General features: G+C 51.1%; 1 protein-coding gene across 3 annotated transcripts in view; it reads right to left on the minus strand.

Annotated features, from left to right (window-relative positions):
- Nucleotides 1-12,104, minus strand: part of LRRC20 (leucine rich repeat containing 20) — a 65,617-nt gene that overhangs the window by 14,740 nt on the left and 38,773 nt on the right. For all 3 annotated transcript variants that reach the window (XM_082611207.1, XM_082611205.1, XM_082611206.1), the window contains one exon: nt 4,551-4,718. In XM_082611207.1, the coding sequence (XP_082467333.1) occupies nt 4,551-4,718 (168 nt within the window). The remainder of the gene's footprint in view (nt 1-4,550; nt 4,719-12,104) is intronic.

Genomic DNA, 12,104 nt, shown 5'->3' on the forward strand with positions numbered 1-12,104 from the left:
GGACATGTGGACAGCCACCCTCTGCCTGGGAGCCTCCCCCTGGCACCTCAGCACTTCTGACCATGTCTTATCTTGTAGTTTACTCTCCGCTCCCACTCAGACTTTCCCTACAGCCTGTAAGAAGCTTAAGGTTAGGACCTGCATCTCATTCATCTCTGTCGCCCCTATTTCTGCAGAGACTCTCTCTCCCCAAGCAGTCTTGTTTATACACACTCAGAAGCTTCCATATACCAGAGGCTCCTTCTGGTTTGGAAAATATAAGGACCATCCCATATCCCAGAAACTTGTAAGTCACTGTTGTCAGAATAAATACCCTAAGCTACAAACCCTTTTCTCCCTCTCGGAAGTGCCTGGCAGGCTTGTCCCCAAGGACCCAGGAAGCCTCCCATCTGGATGGGGGCACTTGCTATGTGCGTGTGCCAGGGCCCAGCTTGGTGGGGTGGAGGAGAGGCCTGTGACCTGCACCACTTCCTGTTCATCTGTACCAGGCCCAGACCTACAGACTCAGGGGGTTAGGACAAAGGCAGAGAAAATGGTAAGACAAGAGGCAGGACTTCTGGACTGAGAGCTTGGCCGTGCAGGCTGGCTGAGGTGGGATGGGGTGGAGATAAAGAGTCAGATGACATTGAACCTGTCATCTACCTGGCTCCACACTCGGGTGAGAGGAGAGCTCATCCCCTTAGCCGAGGCATCACTGCCCATCCTCACGACACCCTCACCATCCAGTCACCCTGAGGATGCAGTGGTGGCGACCACGATGGACAGAGACGTGGGTGGAGATGAGAGGAGGGAAGAGTGTAGCGTAGTTGAGGGGTGAGAGCTGAAGGACAGGGAGCTGGCTGGCTGAGCACAGACCCCAAATCTCTGCGGGACAACTCATGGAAGCGGCTTTCAATACTTTTTCATCATGACTCACTGTAAGAAATTCATTTTAGGAATTCCCTGGCGGTCCAGTGGTTAGGACTCCGCGCTTTCACTGCCGAGGGTGTGGGTTTGATCCCTGATCAGGGAACTAAGATCCCACAAGCTGCGTGGCGAGGTCAAAAGAAAAAAGAAAAAAAAAATACATTTTACAGCATGACCCAGTACCTGTATCTGTGCGGGTACATAGCAAAACTAAAATAAAAAGTCACAAAGCAGTATGTACCATGCTACCCGTGATGCTGGTTCCACAACTTACTAGTGGGTCATAGCTGGCAACTCGAAACAATCTGCCCTATTATGTGTCAGTCATTTCGGAGGGCCTTGGAGCCTTTGGAATTCCTGCTCTGTACTGTGCTCCCAACCAACTGCGCGGCCGCTGTATGCGGACACCACGCTCATGCTGGGTGGGGGTAGGGAGCAGGGTGGCTCCAGAGATGAGAGCACAGGGAGGCCACATCACACACGTGGACTGGAGGACTGTCCGTACAAGGCGGCAGCAACGAGGGCGCCACATGCTAACCCAGATCCTCGACCTGAGGGCATTCAGCTACTGGTGAGCACCAAGGACGGGCACCCTCCCCGCCCTGCCCGCCGGCGGTTGGACCAGAAAACAGAGGGCAGTGTCCCTGCCTCTCTCCCAGCCTGCATACCCTGATGAGGTCCTGTGCCTCCTCCCATCCATGGACTGGAGCCCTCTCTCCTTTCCCTGCATCGTGGTCCAGAGAGTGGAGGAAGACTGGGCAGCGGCACTGCTCAGAAACAAGATGCTGCCGCCCTCGGCAACTTCCAGGCCTTCCTGAGGCCTTGCTGGAGGCACCTTTTGAGGAGGTCCCTTCAGAGGCTCTTTCGGACGCACCTGGGGGCTTGCTTCAGAGCTGCTTGTTCTCTACTTACTGAACTAAAGCTTTAAGGCAACTCATGCATCTGCAATTTATTTCTTTAAAAACGATTTTTAAAAAAATTTTCCAATCCTCTCTGAGGGCTCTAAAGGGGAAAAACAAGCCATTCTTAAGGCATCCTAAGCTCCAACTACAATTATCCCAATGAGCTCCTGCAGGAGATCGGCTACAACTGGTGAAGAGTGCAAAGCTATTTCCATAACGTAGGACTTTTCAGCCCTCACCTTCTTCACTGTGATTACGGCTCTCTTCCCTCCAACTGGGCTGCGAAGGCTGTGGCCTGGCCTTCCACTGGTTTGGGAGCTAGAAAGCCATCCAAGTAGTTAACTAGGATGGATTGGAGACAAGTAGAAAATAAAGCTGAGGACCCTCCTGCAAGGGAACCATAGCTGCCGCCGTGTGCCCCTCTTTCCACCTGGTTGGGGGAGAACACCCAGGCATCCCACAATGGAGCAGGCCCTGGGATCAGCCAAGCACCTCGCGGAGCTGCTGGACACTTGGGGAAAACTAGAAGGCAGGGGCAGTCCCCGACATCTCCATGTCTCCCAGGCCTGGCCCAGGCTGGGCAGCAGGGGGCTCTGTCACAGACTGAACTGACTGGGACACACAGCCCAGTGGCTGATGTCTCTTTTACCTGGCCAGGTGTGCAACAGACACTTGACCATGAAGGCCGGGGGAATGTCTTAGTGCCTCAGTCTCTACATCTATCAAATGGGATGATCACCCTGTTGCCTCGGGCATGCACACGAGCACTCTTGGTAAGCTGTAAGATGCTTCCATGTGTAGAGTTATTACTGTCACTCTGCAGAAAGTTAGAGATACGTGTACAAAAGAAGAAGTCAAAACAGCCGATCTTTGCTCTGGGAGCTGTTGCTGCTAAGGAATGTCGTCAGCCTTGTGGGAGGGGAAAGATTAGGGAATCTGTGCCACCCTGTACTTCCCACTTTTTCTTGTACTGCAGCCAGCATAGACCACTCACCCAGTTCTCCGGCTGGGGGCGTGGGGAAGCCACCTTCTGGGGTGGGGGGCTGGGGAGAAACTCCATTTGAAAGCTGAGAAGAGCTGAAGCTCAGAGAGGGGATGTGAGTCTTTCAAAGCTGCAGTTTGGAAGTGGGGAAGCCAATGGCCAATACTTGTCCTGACCTGCCTGCCTGCAGCTACCCACCCAGCTCTGGTCTTGGTATCAGCCTGAAGTAGCCCCTGCTTGGTTACTGCGCCATTTAGATAAGCAGGAGAAGGAGGTGGAGGCATCAGGAATGGCCTCAAAGAACAAGAGGCGGAGGAGGAAGGGCCCAGCAAGGAGAGCCTGGCTGAGAAGGAAGAGCTCAGGGCGAGACCCCGGGTGGTCAGGACAGCACAGGAGGAAGAACTGTGCAGTGAAAAGGCACTTCTGGGCATGCTCCCCGCTTAAAGACAGAACAAGGGCCCAAGGGACCAGGGGGGCTAACGCACGGGCCAGCCACTCAGTGATCCTGGTCTTGGGAGGCAAGACTGACCCAGAGCCCACCCCCAGGGCCTTCCCAGAGGCCAGGCAAGGGAACCCCACTCCAGGCACAGGGCTGAGTTTTAGAATCATGTATTCTTATCCTGGCACTTCTGTGGTCTCACTGTGCCACCCGATGCTCTCTCACAACCTCTCTGAGCCTCAGTTTACTCAACTCTAAAAGGATGAACCCAGAAGTTCAGAGCTTAGCTGGTCCCACCTCCCACTCAGCCAGGGCTAGGGCCCTGCAGGCAGCATCGCTGACAGAAGGGACGCTCGCTGGCGCACAAGGCAGGCTGCTCTTTATTGAGCAGCTCCAAACCACCAGAGACCTCTTCCTTTTAATCAAACGGCATAATGGCTGTGAAAGTGCTTACGCAAATAAAAGCATAACTGAAGGGGGTTATTATTAACCATCAATGTTAGAGGCAACGTGAGAGAGGACGAAATGGGGCTGGAGCTAGGCTTCCAGAGCCCACCAAGGCAGCCACAGGAGGGGCCGAGGAGGAGCGCAAAAGGACCCTGTGAGTGCCGGGCTCTCTCGGGGGGGGGAGGTTAGACAGCAGCTGGGGAGGTGCTCAGGTCCTGATGAGACCGGCAGGTATGTAACTGCTACAAAAGGAAGAGAGGGACCCCTCCTCCACCTCAGAGGAACCCAGCTCGCTGGGATCTGCTGTCTGCAGGAGGCACATCTCCAGCCCAGACGGGAAGACCCTCTGGTTCCCTGGGGGGAGCATATCTGTACTGGAAGGCACAGAGACACTGTTCTGAACACCTCTGCCTAGTGGCTCCTGCTTAATAATGGCAAAGAGCTCACTGTGACGCCAGCGAGGGAGAGCCGGGGACTCTGCCAGGAGTCAATGCATAGAGGGTCGCAGAGGCACCTGAGGCTGGCAGATGGAGACGCAAGAGGGAGCGCCTGTGGCCCAAGGTGGCCCAGCCAGTTCAGGGCTCGCTGTGGGGAAAGCCAAGACCTTCTACCTGCCAGGTGAAAGCAAGTGTCTGACCTGGCCCCTGGCAGGTGGCAGGGCCTCGTAATGGTTACCTTCCTAGGCTCAGTGCCCTGTACTCGTGAATCTCAGACCAGAAAGCCCAAGCTTGCACTCTTGTCTATGAAACTCTGAGTCCAGAGGCCCATGCCTTGTGCCCTGTGAGGCCCTGTGAACCTCACTCAGGAAAGGGAGCTCAGGGGAGGCTCTGCACACAGAGGGAGGTGAGGGGCCTGGTGGGCTGGGTCCACTCACCCACGATCTCGTTCTCCTCCAGATTGATGGTCTCCAGCGCAGGCAGGGTGGTGAGCTGCTCAGGGAAGTCGTGGAACTGGTTCCGGGACAGGTCGATGGCCTTGAGGTGCTGTAGGGTGCTGACCTCGTTGGGGAGGTCGTGCAGGAAGTTCCCTTCCAGGTGGAGCTCTGCCAGGTGGGGAGGAAGAGTATGGAGGTGGGGGAAGGGGAGCAACCCAGAGACCACAGTGACTGCTGGCCTCCTGGGCCAGGAAGGCGGCAAGGAAGGAAGCCCCCCAAGGGACGAACTCCATATTAATGCAAAAGGAGGGGTAACCACTACCACTGCCACCCATCATTCCAGCTGGGCTCCTGGCTGTTGGCTTTGGAATGGAAGGCTCTGCCCAGCAGAGGTCTCTCACCCCTGCTCCGGGTGGCACATCTGGGGTCATTCCTAAGGCTGGTTTAGGGACCATCACATCTTTGAACTGAGGCATCCAGAATGACCAGAGAGGCTTTCCTTACTGCAGCTCAATCAGGCTTGCCCCTCGATTTTGTTCCCCGCAAACGCATCCTAGGACAGAAGTGGTCCCTCTGACCTGGACCACTCCGGCAGCCTCCTCCCTGGCTTCCTGCCTCCAGTCCCTCTCCAATCAACGCTGCACAGTGGGACCTTTTTAACCTCATGAGCGCAGCCCTGAGCCCACAAACCTTCAGTGGCTCCCCAAGGCCTCCTCCCTAGGCAATCAAGGCCCTTTGTGATCAGGCCCCTGCAGCTCTCTGCTCCTGCAGGTCCAGCACTCACACCTGGGTCTATGCCCTGGCTGCCCTGGAATGTCCTCTGGGATGATCTCGAGCAAAGAGACACATCACAGGAGAAGTCATACAACATCATCTTGCTGGACTCCTGCATGGTTCTGCATCCCATAAAGAAGTAGTAACGAGAGCTCTCTTTTTCTTTTCGGGGGGGCCTACTCTGAGTCCCACACACTGCCAGGAGCTGATGCTAAGTGTCTCATCTGATCCTCAGAATAGCTCTGCAAGATTTATCTTATTCTGCTCCATTTGACAGAACCAGAAATGGTGGCTCAGAGAGGTTAAGCAATTTGCCCAAGATCACACCACCAGGTGGCAGGGAAGCCAGGATTGGGATGACCTGGATGACTCAATGCTGGTCACAAAACATGGGACAAAGGGGATGGTGACAGAGGCAACAGGAGAGGCAGGTGTGAATATTTAACGAGTGATGCAATGTCCCAGGCAATGTATTAGTCATTCATGAAATCTCATACAATCCTCCCCAAAAATTTCTCTCCCAATTTACAGATGAGAGCACTGAGGCTCACAGAGGTCAAGTAACCTGCCCCAGGGCACACGCACCTAGCAGTTCCCCATGTTCCCTGAGATTCACAGATAAGGGAGGGAAGTGGGGAATGGAATGACAGTCCCATTTCCTCAGGAAAGTGGGGTTGGGGAGGGGTCCATCCAGACACCAACATCAGGGCAGGGCTGGCTGGAACCTTCAGGAAGCAGTCTCTGGGAGAGGCTGAAAACACTTCCACGTGAAGCCCAGTCTGCACATCCTGCTGGGAAGATGTGCCTGGAATCAGACGGGGGGCATCTCCACAGTTGGGAAACCGAAAAGCTTTTCATCTAACTGCTATCATTTTTTTTTTAATTTAACATCTTTGTTGGAGTATAATTGCTTTACAATGGTGTGTTAGTTTCTGCTTTATAACAAAGTGAATCAGTTATACATATACATATGTTTCCATATCTCTTCCCTCTTGCATCTCCCTCCCTCCCACCCTCCCTATCCCACCCCTCTAGGTGGTCACAAAGCTCCGAGCTGATCTCCCTGTGCTATGCGGCTGCTTCCCACTAGCTATTATTATTATTATTATTTTTTGCGGTATGTGGGCCTCTCACTGTTGTGGCCTCTCCCGTTGCGGAGCACAGGCTCCGGACGCACAGGCTCAGCGGCCATGTTTCACGGGCCCAGCCGCTCCACGGCATGTGGGATCTTCCCGGACCGGGGCATGAACCCGTGTCCCCTGCATCGGCAGGCGGACTCTCAACCACTGCGCCACCAGGGATGCCCCCCCACTAGCTATTATTTTACGTTTGGTAGTGTATATATGTCCATGCCACTCTCTCACTTTGTCACAGCTTACCCTTCCCCCTCCCCATATCCTCAAGTCCATTCTCTAGTAGGGTTTGTGTCTTTATTCCCGTCTTACCCCTACGTTCTTCAAGACCTTTTTTTTCCCTTAGATTCCATATATGTGTTAGCATACGGTATTTGTTTTTCTCTTTCTGACTTACTTCACTCTGTATGACAGACTGTAGGTCCATCCACCTCATTACAAATAGCTCAATTTCATTCCTTTTTATGGATGAGTAATATTCCATTGTATATATGTGCCACATCTTCTTTATTCATTCATCCGATGATGGGCACTTAGGTTGCTTCCATCTCCTGGCTATTGTAAATAGAGCTGCAATCAACATTTTGGTACATGACTCTTTTTGAATTATGGTTTTCTCAGGGTATATGCCTAGTAGTGGGATTGCTGGGTCGTATGGTAGTTCTATTTGTAGTTTTTTAAGAAACCTCCATACTGTTCTCCATAGTGGCTGTATCAATTTACATTCCCACCAGCAGTGCAAGAGGGCTCCCTTTTCTCCACACCCTCTCCAGCATTTATTGTTTCTAGATTTTTTGATGATAGCCATTCTGACCGGTGTGAGATGATATCTCACTGTAGTTTTGATTTGCATTTCTCTAATGATTAATGATGTTGAGCATCCTTTCATGTGTTTGTTGGCAATCTGTATATCTTCTTTGGAGAAATGTCTATTTAGGTCTTCTGCCCATTTTTGGATTGGGTTGTTTGTTTGTTTGCTATTGAGCTGCATGAGCTGCATGAGCTGCTTGTAAACTTTGGAGATTAATCCTTTGTCAGTTGCTTCATTTGCAAATATTTTCTCCCATTCTGAGGGTTGTCTTTTAATGAAAGTTCAGTGTGGCCTCCCAGGTCTCTTTCCCTGCTGTTCAATAGCTTTCCTATACGTCTCTGTCTTGCTGCATCCATGACTCAAAGGCTCTGCAAATCTCCTGCCCTTGTGTGCGGCTACAATGAACATTATCCCGAGGCTTTTGTATGATCACATCCACTCCTCTCAGGGCTGAGGGAGAAGCAGGAGGGCAGGGACCCTTTCTGCCCAGGCTCCCTGATGGACCCATGGGAGGCTTACTCTTCCAAGCTTTACAAACCAGCGTCAACTCACTACCTTCTGACACCCCAGGTGTCAGAAAGCCAAGACTGCTCCCTCGCCCAGTGAGGTTAATTAAAAGTCCAAGCCAAACAAGGCATTCCTCCTCCAGAAGTATTTGCTCAAGAACCACTCTGAACAGCAGACTCTTCTTCTGGAGCTCTTTTGCCCCTCATGACTTTCCAGCTTGATTCCATCTGGTTGGACCCCATTCTGGAAAAGGGCAACTTTCACTCCTATCAAATTACAGACTATTTGCTCACTAGGTGGTCCATCCCAAAAGTATAACGGATCCTCCTGACAAGCTCTGTCTGGATTCCTCAGGTCAGTGTTCTCGGGAGGAGCAGGCAGGGTCTGGACACGACTACACGGGGGACCTGCTACAGAATGACAGAGAAAGCGAACCGTCTTGAGCACTCACCACACGCTAGTACCCTCTTTTCAGTGTTTACCATGTTTTACCTCAAATTAATCCTTATGATGACCCACTGAAGTTGCATAGAATGGATCCCGTTTTACAGATCAGGACATTAGAAATGGCAGAGCCAGCTTCTGAACTCAGGCCAGTGTGGCTCCCAGGTCCGTAATTTTATCCACGCCACTTACTGATTCTCCACACCCTGACACACACAAGGCTGCTCAGCTAGCTACCATGGACAATGTTTGCAGCTGGTTTGTCTTGGAGAAGCTTCAGAAAGATGCGCTGCTTAAAATTAGGTGCTCTTGCTGAAATCTGTTATCACCAAGGGAGATTTTTGTTTTCACTGATTTAATATTTTCCCCACTCTGTGCATAGCCCTCCTGGGTCTTGTTTGTGCTGAGTTATCTTCTTGAGAAAATTCAGGTCCAGTCCTCCAACACCACTGAAGGCAGCAGGTCGCCTAGCCCTCAGGCGCGTGAAGAGTGCCAATAACCATAACAGAAACCCAACGCTATCCCAACTGTAAATACAAGATTTTGTTTTTTGAAGCCACTGAGATTTGAAATTATTTGTTCCTAATGTAAAACTGGTCTATCCTGACTGATGCAGTTTGTTTCACTTTAAATGCATTTTCTACTTATAAAAGCAATGTATGCTCACTGTAAAAACAGAGACATCACAAAAATATGGAACAAAGGAAAATGAAAATCCTGTGTGTTCCCCACCCAGAACCATTGTTGTTTGGTATTCAGTCTTCTATATTTTTCTATGTACATGCTTATGGATGGATGGATATTGTTTTTAAAAAACAAATGGAGGGCTTCCCTGGTGGCGCAGTGGTTGAGAGTCCGCCTGCCGATGCAAGGGACACGGGTTCGTGCTCCAGTCCGGGAAGATCCCACATGCCGCGGAGCGGCTGGGCCCGTGAGCCATGGCCACTGAGCCTGCGCATCCGGAGCCTGTGCTCCGCAATGGGAGAGACCACAACAGTGAGAGGCCTGCGTACCGCAAAACAAACAAACAAACAAAAAACAAATGGAATCATAGACTATATACTCTTTTGAGAACTGCTTTTTTTACTCAGTAAAGCTGAGGCAGCTTTCCAAGTCATTGCTTTGTGTATCCTTCTCTGGAGATCACTACTCTCAAGACTGAGACTTGTGGATACAAAATCATGCCCCTGCCCAGCATCTCATTTCCCAGGGAAGGCTGCTCTCTGAAGTCCAGCCCTTCTTCAGCAGCAGGCTCTAAGGAGACGCTCAGCTGCAAGGAGGAGAAGCTGAATCTGCCTGAAAGGCGGCCTCTCCCCCGGCTCAGAAGCACTTCTGAAAAGCAAAAGGCGCAGAGGGAGTCACGGCTGGGCAGGCAGGGCTGGCACCCTTGGTGTTCAGCTCCTTGACTGCTTTAGGGTAATCAGAGGGGCTGTGTTGAAATTGGGAAGGAAGGGAGAGCTTTCCATTACTGAGCTTCAAAGGGAGCCCAGATCTGCTCTGGAAAGGCGGTGCCAACCCACTCTAGGTAGTCAGGCTCCTGCTGCATTAAGAAAGTATTGAAGTGCTGGGATTGGGTGGGGGAGGGTTTCCAGGAAAGAGCTCTTGGGCCGGATACCCAGCCACACTGCGTCTGGGGCTTAGACCAAAAACGAATAATAATGGCTAACATCTAATGAGTAGTACTATGCTCCAGGTACTTGTTCTATGGAGTTTACACGCAATCATCAATTTAATTTTACTATAACCCATTACCTCCAATTTACAGAGATGAAATAACTTGCCTAAGGTCACACAAACCCCTACCTCTCCCCCAGTTAATCTGACCTTCCTCTCCCAACCCCCAAACCAGGATGTGAACCCCAGCCAACCTCCCCAAGAGAGGTGGGCCATTCCGGCCACCTGCTTTTTCAGGTTTTGCACCTCTAATCCCCGCAGCACCTGTCCTCAGAGTAGATACTCGGCAAATCCCTGCTTATTTAGTGGTGAATGAATGATGGGGGAAAAACCAGGAGGACCTGGTTCCGATCTAACTCATCATGTGTCCTTGGGCCCATCCTCTCCCTGGACAGCCTCCATGAGAAGGTCCTCCCTGCCCATTTACAGCAGGGCTGTGAGAATGAGTTAAGAGTGTTGTGAAAAGCAGGACGTGCTGCACAATACAGATATTTATTAAGCACCTACTACATGCTCAGCCCTATGCTTGAACATGAAAAGGATAATCTTTGAAAAGTAAAAGCACTGTTTCTGTTAGAGGGGTACAAGATCCATGAGACTTAATTACTGGATCATGGAGCTTTTTGTGGAAAAAACCCCTGAAAGCTATCATTAAAGGCAGGAATCAAAAGATAAAATAAGAGAAGGTATATGCAGCTGGGACACATGGCTTGCAGGAAAGTCAATCAGACTTTCACAATTATGCCCAGGGTCTCACTGCCCTCTTGTCGCAGGGCGGAGCGGGTGTGTGTGTGGCTGTATTAGGGGAGCTCCAGATGTTTCTTCCTGCTCTCTTACACCAAGGTTCAGAGTCAAACAACCGAGGCTCCCAGGATGGACAGGGTCTCTGGGAGAAGACCTTACTCCATCCCACTCCCAAGACTGTCCCCAGCCTGAATGCAGCCAGGCATGACATCCCCTTATTATCCCTTCTGAACTGTGGTTTTTGGAGTCTGCTAAATGGATCTCTCCTTCCCCAAGTTCCCCTTATTACTTCCTCATCATCCTTATCTTGGATAATTGTCAGGGCTGACTCAGAGGCCTCAGACTGACCCCAGCGGAGAGACAAGGCCAGTTGATTACATTAAGGGACAGATGAGGCTGGCCTGCAGTAATTACGCAGCCTGGTGGTAAAGGAATGTGCCAACTCCAAAAATACCTGCCCACTGAGTGTCAATCAGCACCTTGGCTACGACACTGCATCAATGAGCAATTACTTTCCCACCTGCAAGGGGCCGCCTGCAGGGCAGAGTCAGTGGATCAGGTGGAACAATAATTGTCCTTCAAGTGGCCCATACTCAGCACTTCAGGCTCTTCACACAGAGACAGTTGCTGCCCACGGGGAACAGAGGGGAAAGAAGTGACATTTCCGAAAGCCACATCCACTCCTTGGGTGGACAGAGGGAAGGGGTGAGAAAACTCTTCTAACCGAGGAGTCTGGGACAGACTAAAATGAAGTGCTAGCCATTCTGCCCCCATGAAAAGGATAGGTGGCTCTCACTCTACCAACGTGAACCAGTTCCTAAAATATATTGCTAAGTAAAAGGGGCACGTTGCAAAACTGTGCATACACTTTACTCCCATTAGTAGTTTATAAAGGAGCTCTGGAGCTGGACCCACAGTCCTGACCCTATTCTCTCTCACTGTGTGACCTCAGGCAAGGTACTTAAGCTCTCTGTGCCCCAGTTTCCTCATGTAAAACAAAGATAATAAGAGGACTGACCTCACAGAGTCACCAGACTTTGAGTAAATGTGCCCTCACATTATAAATCGGTTGTCTGCTCCTACACCTGCCTCCCTGAGAGACTGTGGGCTCCTCAAAGGCCAGGTCTAGGTCTTGGTTTCCTTATCCTTCCCAAACGTCAGTGCTATGAGGATTAGATGAGGTGACGTGTGTAAAACCCTCAGTGTGGAGCTGGTGGGGGCTAAGTGCCCAGCGAATTTGGGCTTTCATGTTATTTCCTGTTCATGCTCACACCGGCCCTGAACAGATGCTCGGGAGGAACTAATGAATTGAGTTTAAAGGCAGGCTGTGAGACACTGAATATACACAAAGACAATGGCCAGACCGAGTATAAAAATAGAACTGGGACTCATAACCTGAAGCATCCTGCCCAAGAAACCAAACCATTAGTAAAGCAGCCAGCCCAGGAAGCTAGTCTTCTGTAAGTC

The sequence above is a fragment of the Mesoplodon mirus genome, assembly GCF_964341445.2.
Source record: "Mesoplodon mirus genome assembly, chromosome: 2".
NCBI classification, from domain to species: Eukaryota; Metazoa; Chordata; class Mammalia; order Artiodactyla; family Ziphiidae; genus Mesoplodon; species Mesoplodon mirus.